This window comes from Carcharhinus amblyrhynchos, chromosome 2, assembly GCF_965287045.1.
Source record: "Carcharhinus amblyrhynchos chromosome 2, sCarAmb.v2.hapA, whole genome shotgun sequence".
NCBI classification, from domain to species: Eukaryota; Metazoa; Chordata; class Chondrichthyes; order Carcharhiniformes; family Carcharhinidae; genus Carcharhinus; species Carcharhinus amblyrhynchos.
In genome coordinates this window covers 119720183-119736485 of record NC_137325.1, presented here as the reverse complement: position 1 = coordinate 119736485, position 16303 = coordinate 119720183, and the positions used below count along the sequence as shown (strand labels likewise).

Sequence of the window (16303 nt, the reverse complement as noted above, 5' to 3'; positions counted from 1 at the left end):
AGTTATATTTTTAAAATTAACCAACTGATTATAAAGGTTGTATTTTCTGTCACTGCCTTAACCAATGACAAAATGCTCACACCTCAATAACATGGGGCTGATTTTTCAAATGTGTGGGCAAAGTTCCTTTAGGCAAAATTGAAGCTTCTGAGCAATATGATATCTCACATTTACCAACTGCAATGGTCCCTATTAAACCCTCTTGGGGCACCACCACTCCTCTCCTAATACCTTAAATTTTCCAATCCATCTTTATGCCCATCTTGCATTTAATCATGTTTAGCACCCTCTAATATTTCCCAATCTTTGAGCAGATGTACTGCCCATGTAATTACAGATAGCTATGAAAGCAGCGCCAGTTTTTCTATAGGGCCATATAAATTTACAGCTCACCAAGAAGCCATCTGATACAATTTGTCGACTTTTTTCATGAGCTATCCAATGCACTAATCTCTTCCTAGATAAGAGGGTTTTACTATACAGATGGAGCCTCTGAAAAAGCTATCCGAAATTCCATTACGCTGTACTTTCCCCAGCTCTATCAAAAAAGTCAAATATTTATTCACTTTCCTTTTAAAAATATTATGGATTCTGCTTCTGGTATGATATTTCATGCCCCGACCAATTTTTAAAAATCCATTAATCTCTCCCTTTGCTCTTCTGGCAATAATCCGAAATTTATACTCATTACTAGCTCACTGGCTATTGGAAATAGATTTTCTAAATTTAGTTTATCCAAGGACCATTTTGAATATGCTGATTAAATCTTTTATTCTTTTTACATGAACAGCCAATTTTTCTTTTCCCCTCCTAACAAAAGCCTCTCAACTCTTGACCACTGTCTTCAGGGGTGAGATGGTGGTGTACTGGCAATGGCACTGGAATAGTTATACACAGACTCAGGCTAATGCTCGAGGGAGGAGTTCGAAATCCTGCCATGATAGCTGAAGGTGGAATATAAATTCAATTAACAATATCTGGATTTGAAAGCCAGCTCGTAGTCAGTAGTAGTGACCATAAAACTCTCAGATTGCCATAAAAACCCAAATTTACCATCAATCTGCTATCCTTACCTGGATTGACTCCCTCCCACAGCAATGTGATTGATTCCGAGGTTACAATTTAGCAGCCCTGTTGATTGTAGGCACATTCCTGTCATGGCCACTAAATCTCAAGTGGCCAAAAACAGGGTTTGTGCCAGCAAGATTGCAGTTTGAAACCTTCCCCGCCCCTTGATAAACTTACCAGCCTTGACACTAATGTCACACTATGCCAGTGTGAGCATTTTGTCACTATTTTCTGCCACTGCCTTAACCAAACTTTATGATCAGTTGAAGGAAAAATACTGCAGATGCTGGATCTGAAACAAAAGCAGAAAATGCTGCAAAATCTCAATAGGACTGATAACATCTGTGGACAGAGAATACAGCCAACATTTATCCTGACTCAAAACGCTGGCTGTATTCTGTCCACAGTTGCTGTCAGCCCTGTTGGGATTTTCCAGCATTTTCTGTTTTTGCTTATAATCAGTTGACTAATTAAGATATTAAGTATTGCAACTTTTAAGTGAGCTGAACAAAACTGTATTAGATATAATTCTGCAAATGACAATAAATATATTACTCTTTGGCACCACCAGTTCTCAAAAACGAAAACCAGTCACGATGACCACACCAGGGTGCACAGTAATATATGGCCTCAAGCAATGCACGCTGTGACTGGGCAGTCCCCTGGCAATGCGAACTTGCATTCTGGGGAACACCCTTATGTGGGGCAGGCAATGTTTGTGGAGTTAGGGGGTGGTGCCACATTTTGTGGTGGTGATTGGGGTGGGGGCGCGGTGCGGGGAAGCAGGGTTGAGCCAGAGCCAGCACAGTGGGGGCGGTGTCACTGACGGGGTAAGTTTGAGATCATGGCACCCTGACCTCAGAATCCCAGCTTTGCTAGCATGTTTGGGTCCTGTCCCTGCAATTGGCTTTGCACAAGATCACAGTGCTGTTTAAGCAGGTGAGAAAAAAGGTGTCTGCAAAGTCCTTCAAGTTTCTCACAGCCTCTCGTGCCTGATCCAACACTGTACAATTCTGGCAAAATTCTGCCCCTAAATCACCTCTGAAATGGTGTGGCAAGCCATTGGATCCAACAGCAATTAGGCATGGCCAATGACATCCCATGATAAATTAATTTTTAAAAAATCTTAGTGAATCCTGATTGCATTCTGTATATGTTTATTATTCCCAGCCTGATGCAAGTCACCCACAATAGTGGGAATATGTATTCTTACAATATATTTTGTACTGTATGTGGCTCTTTATAAAATGTCCAAAATGTTTTCTTAAAGAAACAGGAGAGCTGGTACTCAGACTTTTTTCTGTATTCTTTGACTTTGCTCCATTTAATGGAAATGGGGTTTTAAATAAACTGGCATTGGCGAGAGTGGAGATGGAGACTGGGGAGTAGAAGTAAAATCCCTGGATGAAGATGATGGCTAAGCAGCACTTGGGAAAAGTGATGTTATATTTGGGCAACATTGCAAAGGTGGAAGGTAGTGATCCTGGTAACAGACAATACACTGAATTTTCTGTCCTATGTAGAAGACTGGCAACTTGCTCACATCTTGCCATTTCTGGCAGAATAAACTTGGTATCATGACTTTGTGCCATACAAAATCCAAGGAGTAAGGCTTTCTTTTCAGGTAGGTTTACAACATCCCAACATTTAGATATGTGTGTTTTGGGGAGGTGATGACTTGCTAGGCCACCTCAGAAGGTGTGAAGAGCCATCCATGTCTAAAAGGACAAACAGATGTGGGCCACTCATTATTCACGTGAAAATGGAAAAGGTTTTTATAAATTTCTCCAGATTCTAATCTCTTACAACCCTACATCTTAGGTTGCATCCTTTGCTTCTTCAACTATGGCGGATCAACTCCATTGGAACTCCATTTCAAAACCCTCCATTTTATGACATTAGCTTTTTTTTAAAACCTTTCTCAAGCTCTACTTCTATTCAGCCATGTTCCCACTCACTTTCCCTAACTTTGATTTCATATGAAAAATAACCATGATTATCCTTACTCCATTCACTTAATAGGTAGAATCATAGAATCAAAGAATCCCTACAGTGCAGGAGGCCATTTGGCCCATCGAGTCTGCACCAACCACAATCCCATCCAGGCCCTATTCCCCATAACCCCTAGTCTGTCCAAATGTATTTGGTGGTCATATTTAATTTATGACACTAGAGCTTTGATGTTATTTTAACGCTAGCTTTAATTAGTTCAAAAATTAATGTTTTAAACTAGCAGATCAGCAAATTTGAGATTTAAGTCATAGACATTCTAATTGAGAGTTGAAATTTGACAAGATGGATCTGTTCTCACCGAAAAATAAACATCAAGCTTCCCTCAACACATGTTCTTATTATAAACAGTAATGTTAAAATTGATCCAACTGTTTACATTGGAAAATGGTACAAACACTAACTGACATTTTACAGGTTGCGATAAGGTAGCAAAATAGGTAGAATTGTCAAGTTTACCAAAATAATAATGTAACTGGATTCAAGTAGGCAATTGGGTCAGTTTCAAGATAATGTGTACAGAAATAGGCAAATTGTTAGGCCAGTGGCCTTTTTCAGTTCCATTGGGTTATGATTCCACACTCAGCAAATCTGACACCAGCAGTGATTTCAGGATCACCTCCCAACCCCACAATTTTCAAGGATTGGATCGGTTTTGGAAAATTTCCAATGATCTGTGCTATTTAAGGTTTGTTGGAACCTCAGAGAAGCCTGTTCTGAACTGGGAACCACTTGACAAGCAAGTTTAAAAAGTTGTTAGCATCTTCATGTCATAATTAGACACAATACAGTCATTTATGTTTTTGATGCAGTTGTTGATCATAGGGCTTTGTTCTTAAAGGCTAAGTGATCATTAATTTGACCAGCATTGTTAAAGTGTTAAGATGTGTTTGAGTATCCAGTGGATAAATTGTTCTTCTGCACTGAACAGTTGAGATTCAGATTTTGTTAATTGGATTTTTTTTGATTGACAGGTTAGCCAATTTAGAAGCAGTGGGACAGATGACTGAGCTACTTTATTGATTGACTAGCCATCAGGTGAGCCTTTAAAGCAGTTCAGAAAGGCACCTGTTCCACGACTTCAAAGACTTTAACGTATTCAGCTCTGAAAGCTTTGTTGACAGTTGCGCAGTGAAATCCCATTATGAATGTTTGGCTGAGCTCTAAACTACACAAAGGCATGCAGTCCAGCACAGAGCTACCAAAGGGACTGAGGTTTGTTTATCTTGACAGAATCATACACCAAGTCTTGGTTCCGAACTTCAATTATCTGGCGTCACATTGGAACTTCCTCAACCTTTAAGAAAGTCATCTAACTTTGCCTGTTACCACCACTCAATGTAGCAGAAGCACTAATTGGTTGTTTGATCATAGATCTGCATGGACATTTGTTTCATTATCATCCACTACCCCTCAGCATTTCAGATACAATTCCATTCCTGGTTTTTGCTTTGAAAACGTTACTTTACGCTTTACCACATTAAAGTGCACCTGCTAACTGTATGCTTATTCCAATAACTTCTATAGGCTTCTTGAAATCTTATACAGTAGCAAACCCTCTATGCCATCCATAAACATCAAGAGGGCACCCCCTTGTCTAAGTTCAAAACATGTATACCAAGAAAAAAAGTGGATTCATAGTGATTCCTCGGGGCTGGGGGGCACCACTATTAACTCAATTTTATCAACAGTGAAGCTGTTACTGACTTTGACAATAGACAAATTGCAGTTAATGAAAGTTAAGAGGAAAAAAAAGAACCAATTGTAATCTGAATTCCAAATCTTATTCATTAGTGAGTGGTGCTGAGGTTAGGAACAATTCCCCAAACCCCATACGTTCAGGCCAGTTCAGAATGACAGTTTCACAGACAAGGAAGTAGCCTACTTACCCTGTTGGCCACAGTTCTACGTCTGGAGGGAAGAAAAGGATTCTATCCATATATGCATCAAACCACGGTTACTATTGAACATTAGTAACTAAGCAGTTGTGGAAAATCCAACCTAACATACAAATGGCACCAAGTCACAATTAAAATTTACTGATTAAAACACTGTTAACATATGTTCAGGGAATTTTGAACATTCATTCCGATGAACATCAAGATGACTTCATGAAACATGCAAATTATTCAGTAATTTGGAAAGAAAACATGTATTTGGGATATTTTGTACAAGAATCTAATCACAAGCCCATGATTTCAAAATGTTACAAATTAGCCAAGATCTTGAATAATGCACATAAATACGATGCCTGTAGTATTTCTGGAACAGAATTAATACACCGCAGTGAAGTCACAACTTCAAACAGTTTGCTGATGCATTTTATTGTGAGATGGGGAGTCTGGTATAAAACTAGAAAATGACTATCATGTAACTAGGCAATTAAAAAAAACTTCTGGTTTGTATCAGATGTAGAGGAATACTTAAACAAATTGGCACAAAGCAAAAAAAATGTTCCCAACACTGCGCATGACTTTGTAATTTGGCTCATTGAGGATAATAATACAGTTTCATGGTTACACAGTAATCTCAAATAAAACTGCAAAAATACCATGCTGTATAACATTATATTTGAAATTCAGTAGCCCAACGTATTAAAAGTGAGGCAGGGCAAATAACTGGACTCTGAATGTAAAATTTATACATTCCCATTTGATACTCTAATTCTACAGTCCAAGGCAAGTAGTATTGTTACATAACACTGTTAAACAAAATCTCATTGCAAGAGAACCAATTGTATTTCTGCTTTGAATTCTTATCAACCTTCCAAATCATTTTTCTTACTAAAATATATTATTGTATTAATACAAACTACAGTATTATACACTACATTGTGTAATAAATAACAATAAAGAAATATAAAAATAAGACACATAAATATAAAAGTTTTCTAAAACTAAAAGGTACACGTGTCAGTAAGTAGGGTATTAATACTGCCAGGTTCAAGGACATACAGTACAAAATTTGCACAAACATAGGAAACTAAGTTATCATAATTTGAATTAAAATAATACTGAAATAAAATCCGCTAACACTGTTAATAACTTGCACCAAAGCTAAGGGCTGGTTACAGCCACATTTCCATAATACTGTTTTGTAAATGGCACTTGCAGCACACAGGTCTTGCATAAGGCCAGGGGGATACAAAGCTCCATACCATAATCCTCATTTACCTACTTAACACTCGTCACTCTAAAACACTGACTTTTGTTCTCTCCAACACTAATACTGTTAGTTCTTATTTTGAAGACTTGGCAACAGACCGCTATACATCTAACTACAAGTCTTACCACATCCTTCTCAGTTTTATTTTTCTAGTAGCTGCTTTTAAGGCTAACATTATGCTTCAAATGAATTTATATTCTAAAATAAGGTCAACTAATGTTATCAATAACTAATTTCTAGTGCGATACTGATAAAGGTAGACAATAATACTTAGGAGTATGTTAGATACAAGTATAAAGGGAATTCTGTAGTGCAGAAATTTTCACATCCTTTCAAACCAATGAAACGCTAAGATTCAGCAATGGAGTAGAGAGCTGTAGTACTATAAATCTACAATTGATACTTTCATTCGCAATAGAAATCTTCATAGAAATCTCTCCCAGCTGTACAGTGTTGAAGTTAATGGGGTACATGAATAGCAAAATGAAGAGCAACACAGGTTAACAGATAATGCAGAATGACTGGTAGCAAATTCTTTTAAAATTGTTGGTTCGCCTTTTGAATCAAGACAGTCAGTTTATGCAATTTATCACTTGCAACTTTTTTTGCATTTTTAATACAAATATCATTCCTAATATCTTGACAGTTCATGTGGCAAATTGTTAATTGTTGAGGTTCAGGCACACCGGGGTTTCTACACAGTAGTGAAAACACAGTAATATAGTGTGTGTTTCTGGAATTTTTTTTTTTACATGGTACAACACTAATTGCAGAACATTTCTTCTCCAAATTATATTCCTGATCAAGTATTCATTACATTTTTTCTGCGGCGTTAACTTCCAAAGCCTTCAGACTATTTACTGTATTTTCCTGTTCCACATCACTCATCAAGTCTGTTGTATTTGCTTCTCCTTCTGCTTCATCTTCATCTTCAGATTCCTCCCTCATTTCCTCTGCACAATTATCTGGCATTTCATCACTTTCCTTCTCTTCCTCCTCCTTTTCACTTTCATCTTCCCTTGCAGTGCTGTCCTTGTCATCTGAGTCCACGTGGGACGGAGAGGTCCTGTTGTCTGTATATTCACTGTTGTTCAGTGAATCAGGCCCCGTCTCCTCTTGCTCGGTTCCTTCGCGTTCTTCAGCTTCTCGCTTGCAGTACGAGTAACGGTGGTTCATGTGCTGCGAGTAGGATCCTGAATGCGAGAAACGCTTGCCACATTTATCGCACTGATAGGGTTTCTCCCCAGAGTGCAGTCGTGTGTGCTCAATCAAATGATGCTTGTGTTTGAATGCTTTCTTGCAAATCCCACATTGATGAGGTCGCTTACCTGTCCAAAATTAACATATGAGAAGTAAGCAAGCAAATCTTGTTAAAGTAAAACAAATTATCAATCTCTCAACGCTGCATTGAGCCATTTGATTATTGCAATATAGAACTCTTATAAAAATGTAATTCTGGGAACATTACTTCTGTATGCTATGCCTTTCGCATTTTGAGTTTGGTGGTAGAACTTCAACTGAAGTATTCTGCTTTGCTATTCTGCTCTCCCAACTCCTCTCATAAGAACGCAAGAAATAGGAGCAGGAGTAGGCCATCTAGCCCTTTGAGCCTGCCCCGCTCAGATAAGATCAATAAGATCATCGCTGATCTGAAGTGGATCAGTTCCACTTTCCTTTCTCCCCATAACCCTTAATTCCCTTGTCTGTCAAAATCCTCTCTATGCGTGACTTAAATATATTTAGCGAAGTAGCCGCTACCACTTCAACGGGCAGAGAATTCCAGAGATTCACCACCCTTTGAGTGAAGACGTTCCTCCTCAACTCCGATCTAAACCGTACTTCTCCTTATCTTGAGGCTGTGCCCTCTAGTCCTGCTATCCTTTCTAAGTGGGAAGAATCTCTCTATCTCTACCCTATCCATCCCTTTCATTATCTTATACGTCTCTCCAAGATCCCCCCTCATCCTTCTAAACTCCAACGAGTATAACCCAGTCTATTTAGTCTCTCTTCGTAGTCCAACCCCCTCATCTCCGGTATCAGCCTAGTGAACCTCCTCTGCACTCCTTCCAAGGCCAAAATATCCTTGCGCAAGTGCGGCGACCAAAACTGCACACAGTACTTCAGCTGTGGCCTCACCAGTGCCCTGTTCAGTTGCAGCAAGATCTCCCTGCTTTTATATTCTATTCCCCTCGCTATAAAGGCCAGCATTCCATTCGCCTTCTTGATCACCTGCTGCACCTGCAGACTGGGTTTTTGCGACTCATGCACAAGGACCCCCAGGTCCCTCTGCACCGTAGCATGCTGCAGCTTTTCGCCCTTTAAATAGTAATCCCTCCTACTATTATTTCTGCCAAAGTGGATAACCTCACTCTTGCTAACATTGTACTCCATCTGCCAGGTCTTCGCCCACTCGCTCAGCCTATCTAGATCCCTCTGCAGACTTTCCACACCAAAGAGAGTCTTTGCAATGATGAAACCAAGGGGCATTTGAAGCTAATCCTACAATCAACTAGGTTATTAACATAATAATTGGTCTGCAATATGATGTCAAAACAACAGCAAGGTCAATAGCACATGCTAATGTTTATGCACAAATAATACAAGAGAAGCAAAATATTGTTCATTTCAGTTCAAGCACAGTTTTATCAGTGTGATAAAAGTGCCAATTTACTGTCACATGCATACAAATCTCATTCCTTTAAGTTTTAAATTGTCAGAATTTAAAAATGTTACTTCAGTAAAAACTTGTCCTTTCTTAATCCAATCTTTCTTTCCCTCAGCTTAATCCTTTCTCTGTACCTACAAAGGGGCAACCCCCATACCTTTGCCAAAACAGTGGAAGCTGCTGGGCATTGCCCTCCATCCAACACTGGGGAAATCAAGGCAGGGGCAGGGAGAGGCCATTGATTGGCCCATTAAGGGGGCTCAATTGCTCCACAGGCAGATGGGACGCCTGAAATTTCTCATGCCACAAATGAAATAGTAGCGGAGCAGTGGCAGGTGTGTGATATGATCATGGACTTACAGTATCCCACTCCCGCTTTCTCTCCATACTACTAAATCCCTTTAGCCGCAGAGGCCACGTCGAGCTCTCTCTTGCACAGATCTAACAAACTGGCCCCAAGAGCTTTCTCTGGTATGGAAACTTGAGCAAAAAGGATGGAATCTTTCCACACAAGGACAGACTGGAATCAACGCATGCCTATAAAAAGCATGAATCAAACAGGCTCCACTTCTCAACAGGTCTCTCAGGTTTATGCCCATGTACACCAGCTCACCAATGCGCAATCTCCTATACCCTTAATATAGCTGTATGCTAAGTACAAACTCAGTTTTACAAGAATTTCAGAAGCCAAACTGAATAAATGCTGAAAAATCTGAAACAAAAATATAAAATGCTGAAAACATTCAGCATTTAAATCTGCATCTGTGGAGTGAAAAAAATTGACCTTTCAAGTGTTGATCTCTCAATAGAATCAGAACACAAATTCTGATTAAAAGACCACACCTAAAACTTCAACTTGGACAGCATTTTAATAGCGTTTAACAGGCGCAGAGTTTGGATAAAATGTTGAGCTGACCCCTTCCAGTGGAACATTAGCAATTTGCACCATCAAGGTCATGGGTAAAATGCTTCATGGATTGCAACTTGTTACTTTAATAAATCAGCAACTTAAAACTATTAACTTGATTCAATTAAAAATAATTAACCAAGTAAATAACATAGCAGGGTAGGTGATGTGTCATCACAACACCTGGGAGTTTGTGGAAAACACTTTGATCCCAAACATCCAATGTGTTAAGTGTCTGCAACTAGAAGAACTTTGGTGCAGGATTGTCGAGTTGGAGCCTGAGCTGCAGACATGGTGTGACAGAGAGGGGCAAGAGTTATCTGGATACTTTGTTCCAAATGACAGTCACATCCCTTGGGTTAAGTAGAGTTTGAATTGGTCAATGATCAGGGACAGGAGAGTGAGACAGTCAGGTAGGTATGGAGATCCACGCCGGAGTAATTGGCGATCTCTGCGCTTGACTTTGACAAACAAATTAGAGACACTTGGTAGAGCAACGTCTGCATATTGGATAAGACAAGTGACCATAGCATCATGGTGCAGGATGTCATTCAAGTGGGACGAGTGACAGGAATATGGTAATGAAAAGGAATGAGCGATTGATTGGGGACAGAATAGTGGAAGGAACAGGTACTGTTCTCTGCAGCCATGATCTTAAATTCTGAAGATTGCTTTTCGTATCTGGTGCCAGAAATAATTTCCTCATGGCTGAAGAAGAACATGGAATGGGAGCAGGGAGGATCCAGTTGTCATTGTCCAGTGGGAGCAAACAACACAGAAAAGGTTGCTTTGCTGAGAGAGTTTGAGCGGTTAGGTTCCAAATAAAAAGCAGAATCTCAAATAAATTCTCTAGATTTGACCTGAGCCATGCACCAACTGGCAACGGGGAAAAACAGATTATAATGTTAAACGTGTGGCTGCAGGAGTGGTGTGGGGTGCAGGGGGTTTGCTTCATGTGGCACTTGCATGATTGAGGAAAGAGCTACAGGCACTTTATTTGAATATGTGAAGCACCTCGAACAATTTAGATGAACAACACAAGTGGAAATCATCAAGTTTAATCTAATAGCTATTTAGGAGACATGGTCGCAAAGAGGCCAAGTTTGAGAACTGAATATGACAGCATATTTAACTTTTTGAAGAGATAAGCAAAATGGGAAAAGGAGAAGGGACAGCCAGATACTAAAGAATGGGATAAAGATAAGGACAACAGAAAGGATTTTAGCTCAGAAAATTACATTGAACTAGTTTCAGTGAAGCTAAGGAAGAGTAAAGGGAAGAATTATTTCAAAATTCCTGAATCCCAGATCAAAAACAATACATCGACCACCTGTAGCTACGTCTTAAAATCTAGGATGCAGTCAACAGGTCTGGGAGATTTGTTGCTACTTAATCCCAATGGTTGCTCCAGTACTATTTCTCTCTTCAAGTACATCATTCTTGCCAGATTCGTGATTCCCCATTATTTCGGAATGATATTTTAGTTTTCTATAGTGAAGTTAAATACAAATTACATAGTAATGCCCCTGTCATTTCCTTATTCCCCATTATAATTTCACTTGTCGTTGCCTCGAATGTCACTTGTGCTTTCATTTATTTCTTCCTTTTCACACACTAATAGAAACATTTGCAATTTATTCAACTTTCACATTTTCTCTCATCTTTCCTCATCAATTTCTTGGTTCTCACTTTCTGAATTCTAAAACCCTCCAATCCTCAAGTTTACTATTTTCTTTTGCAAGATTATCCTCTTCCTATGAACCATTTTCTTCTGTGGGAGTTATTGTGCCTTGAAATGTGTATTTGTTGTAAATTATGTATTCATTATGAGTAAGCAGTTGTCAGCACACTTTTTTTGAAAGGGAAATCATGTTTGACAAATCTGGAAGTTTTTTTTGAGCCTGGAACAAGTAGGATGAGGAACAGGATCCAGCCTATTCACCAGCTACAAGATACAAGATACAACTCAGGAATGTGATGGAACGCTTTCCATTTGCCTGGATGAGTGCAACTCCAACAATGCTGAAGAAGGTCAGCACCATCCAGAATGGACAATCCACTTGTTTGCCACTCCTTCCACAAACATTCAGTCTCTCCATCGCTGACAAACAGTATCCGCAGTGCATAGAATCTACAAGACACACTGCAGAAATTCACTAAAGCTCCTTTGAAAACACCCTCCAAACCGACAACTGCTATCATCTAAAAAGGACAAGGTCAACAGACACATAGGAACATGAACAACAGAAGAATACCCCCCAAATCACTCACCATTCTGTCTTGGAAATATATAATTGTTACTTCACTAATGTTGGGCCAAAATCCTGGAATGCTAAGAACACTGTGGGTCTACCTACACCTCAGGGACAGCAGCGGTTCAAGAAGGCCACTCACCATCACCTTTCAAGAGCAATTAGGGATGGACAACAAATGCTGACAATGCCTACATCCCGTAAGTAAATTTTTAAAAAGATGGGACAATAAGTTGAAGTTGTACAAGACATTGGTAAGGCCACACACTTGGAATACTGTGCAGTTCTGGTCACCCTATTATAGAAAGGATATTATTAATCTAGAAAGAGCGCAGAAAAGGTTTACTAGGATGTTACTGGGACTTGATGGATTGAGGTGCAAGGAGAGGCTGGGTAAACTGGGATCTCTTTCCTCTGGAGCATAAGGGGCTGAGGGGTGATCTTATAGTAGTCTATAAAATAATGAGGAGCACAGGTCAGATAGACAGTCAATATCTTTTCCCAAAAGTAGGAGTCTAAAACTAGAGGGCGTAGGTTTAAGGTGAGAGGGGAGAGATACAAAAGTGTCCAGAGGAACAATTTTTTCAGAGGGTGGTGAGTGTCTGGAACAAGCTACCACAGTTAGTAGTAGAGGCAGGTACAATTTTCCCTTTTAAAAGCATTTAGACAACTACATGGGAAGATGAGTATAGAGGGATATAGACCAAATGCAGGCAATTGGGATTAGTTTAGGGATTTAAAAAAAAGGACGCATGGACAAGTTGGGCCAAAGGGCCTGTTTCCATGCTGTAACTATGACTCTATAAGCAGTGAAGAGGATGCAAAGAGTGCAGAGGATCAACCTGAAATGTTACCTCTGTTTTTCTCCACAAATGGTGAATGTTTCCAGCATTTGTTATTTTTATTTCAGATTACCAGCATCTGTAATATTTTGCTTTTGTGGAGAGTTGAAGACAGATTGGGTGAATGGGCAAGAACAAACAGATGAATAAAATATGGCAGTGTGAAGTTATCCATTTTGGTAGAAATGAAAAAAAAAGAATATTTTTTGAATGCTAAAAGATCACAAAATATTTGTACTCAGAGGGGCTTGGGCATCCTTGTACATGAATCACAAAATTAACATGCAGATACAGAAAGCAAATCAGGCTGATATTTGTTACAAAGGGATTGGGTATACGAACATACAAGTCTTACTGCAATCAGAGAAAGGCACTGATGAGGTCACACAAAGTTGTATATACAGTTTTGGTCTCCTTGCTTCAGAAAGGACATTTATCCTTAAGGGAGTTCAATGATGGTTCACTGAACTCATTCCCGGGATGAGGGAGTTGTCCTATGAGGAAGTTGAATAGCTCAGGCATACATTCCCTGAAGTTAAGAAGAATGAGAAGTGAAGCATAAAACTTTCAAAGGGGTTCAACAGGTTAAGTGTTGAAATGATCTTCCCCCTGAGTGGGGACTCAAACAGTCTCAAGTATGGGGTTGGCTACTTAGGAATGAGAAAGGGGTCTTTCACCCAAATGGTCATGAATCTTTGTATTTCTCTACATTATTCTGCTCCTATATCATATGGTCTTAATGAGAGATACTGATGCTCAGTGTTTGAGTTCATTCAAGATAGAGATTCATAGATTTTTGAGTACCAAGGGAATTAATGGATGTGGGAATAATGCAGGAAGGTGGAGTTGAGGTCAAAGATGAGCTATGATCTTACTGAATGGTGGAGAAGGTCTGAAGGAGAAACTGGCTTATTCCTGATTCTGTTATGCTCTTGGACAAGGTACATTATTTAACGTACCAAGTGTGCAGCATAGCAAAAAGAGTACCATGAATTTATAAAATAAAAATATATCAAGTATTTTTGCAGTTAAATGACACTAGTTTATACAAGACTACATGGGTATTTTTTCTTACCTGTGTGCTCATACTTGTGTCTAAGAAGAGAGCTGCTTTTCTGAAATATTTTATCACACAAATCACAGGCGTACATTCCGTTCTCTGTCTTTTTGATTTTCTTGCGTGGAGGCATCGAGTCGGAATCATTCTGATCATCGGTGTTGGGCACACCCCCGCAACTCGTCTCTTGTTTCTCTTCCTTCAGGAACATAATCGCTTTTATTTTGTGTTTTTAAAATAACCAAACTGCATTATACTAGTACAACTGCACCCTCATTAATTATTGGTCTACTTTGCAATCTACATTGAGGGAACAGCTTAGATGGACAAAGCAATACCCATTTCCCAATTAAAAAAACAAGTATTTCAAAATGAAAAGAATTTCTGTAAACCATGCACCCACTTCCCTGACAGAACTATTTAAACATTGATCTCTTCCAAATTATAGTCCAGTAAGAATAGTATACTTACTAGATGATTCCCATTGGCTTGAATTGGTTTCTGTTGTGGCTCAGGTCCATTTGAATTGGTTGTTTTATATGTATAGGCCACCTGTGGAATGAAGCTGGCCTGCTTTATTGTAGCTAGGGCTCTAAGACATGGAACACTGTTTTGGCTTGAAATGGCAACAATTGTGGGTAGTTGGGTAGTAGTTGTAGGAATTGCAATATTTATAGGTTTGGCACTTGTTGAATTTCCTTCAGTAACACTATCATTTTCTATTTGTTCTTTTTTTAAACAGGACAAGTTTAAGGGCTCCTCCTGAACATAATGAACACTGCTATGGTAAACACTAGTTATTGTGGGCCTTTCGAGTCCCTCTTTTTGCTGCCTTGGAAGTGATAGATCGAGAGGTTCTAACTGTAAATCCTCTTGGTTGCTATCAGGTGTGTTGAGATAGCTTTGTGAATTTCTTGAAGATGCAGAGGAGAGATTCAGTGGTGATGGAGAGGGAGTACCACTCCTCAAAGGATCTGCCGTCACATTAAGAGGCGTATTAGTAGTTTGGGATTCAGTCAGCGTATCAAGAGTCTCTGAATTTGCTGTGTTGCCTTGTAAATCACTAACAGGTGATGAATCTGTATGACTGTCAAGTAGTTTTGGTTTGACCTCCTCGTTGCTTGGTGTGGGGGAGGAAGGACAAGATGGTTGGACTGGAATCTGACCAGTTTGCATTTTCTCAAACCACTTTCGCACTTTTTCTATTGGTAGGTTTACTGCAACTGAAATCTTTGCCAATTCCTCTGATGTTGGTTGTGCATTCAATGCATAATAAGCTTTCAGAAGTGACAACAGATTCTTCAATGGCTCTTGATCTGAAGAGATGCTCTCTTCTGTTGATGCAGAAGCTCCAGAGATCTTAATACTGCTTTCTCCTGAATGAGTTTCAGTTTTTAGTTGATAGTGCTTTAGCTCATGAAGTGCATTTAGCCCACCAGGACATTCATTACAAAGCAGGCATGTGTTACTAACTCCTTCTACACTGGTCTCAGTTTTCTCAGTTTTGACTGTGAGGTCTTCTGGTGGCTTTTCATTTGTACAATTGTCTGCGAGGTTAGGAATCTCCTTCTTCAAATTTTGTGGCACAGCTTGGAGTTGGCTTGGCTCTAAGCTATAGTTGATGATGATTTTGGTTGTTCCATCCTGATCAATCAAAGGAAGACTGATTGACGAAATGAGGGAATGACTGTTTTGCTGAACTGACGCAGAAGAGACTGTTCCTGCTTCTTTGGAAGGGAGAGTGACATGATTATTTTCTAATACTGCAACCTTAAGAACATTCTGAATGTCACTTAGATTTATGCTAATAGGAGAAACGAGGCCCACAGTTGGCAATACAACAGCCTGAACGACACTCTGAGGTGAAGTTGTAACCTGGAGAGGGTTATTGCCACTAAACCCTCCATTTTGGAAAGAGCTTGCACAGTTGATACCAGAGGTCACGACCATAGTTTTATACTCATAATCCACAGGCTCAGTTTTGATTTGGTTTACGGTAGGCTGTTCTTGTAAAGGCTTACTGTTCTCTAGCTTATGACGAAGTTGTGTTCTAGCAGGGCTATTGATTGACGGTGAAAGGGATGGAGAAGTGCCTTGAGGTGTCTTGATTCCTGAACGTGCTCTACCATTAAGTGATATAAGACCAATGCACTTCTTACTACTGATGTGTGAACTGTAAGAGCCTGAGTGGGAAAACCGTTTCTTGCAGTTAGGGCATTCATATGGCTTTTCTCCTAGAAGAGACAGAGAAGGTAACACAAATCAGATATTTCTTCTCATTTTACACAGCTCCTTCTCACATCAGATCATAAAATATCTATTTTTACCCAAAGATAT

General features: G+C 39.4%; 1 protein-coding gene across 1 annotated transcript in view; it reads right to left on the bottom strand.

Annotated features, from left to right (window-relative positions):
- Positions 1-5373: 5373 nt before the first annotated feature.
- Positions 5374-16303, bottom strand: part of zeb1b (zinc finger E-box binding homeobox 1b) — a 155875-nt gene continuing 144945 nt past the window's right edge. Inside the window, exons 7-9 of the mRNA XM_080212014.1 lie at positions 14438-16200; positions 13985-14165; positions 5374-7571 (exon numbers count right to left, since the gene is read on the bottom strand). Of these exons, the coding sequence (XP_080068140.1) occupies positions 7057-7571; positions 13985-14165; positions 14438-16200 (2459 nt within the window). The 3' untranslated portion in view covers positions 5374-7056. The remainder of the gene's footprint in view (positions 7572-13984; positions 14166-14437; positions 16201-16303) is intronic.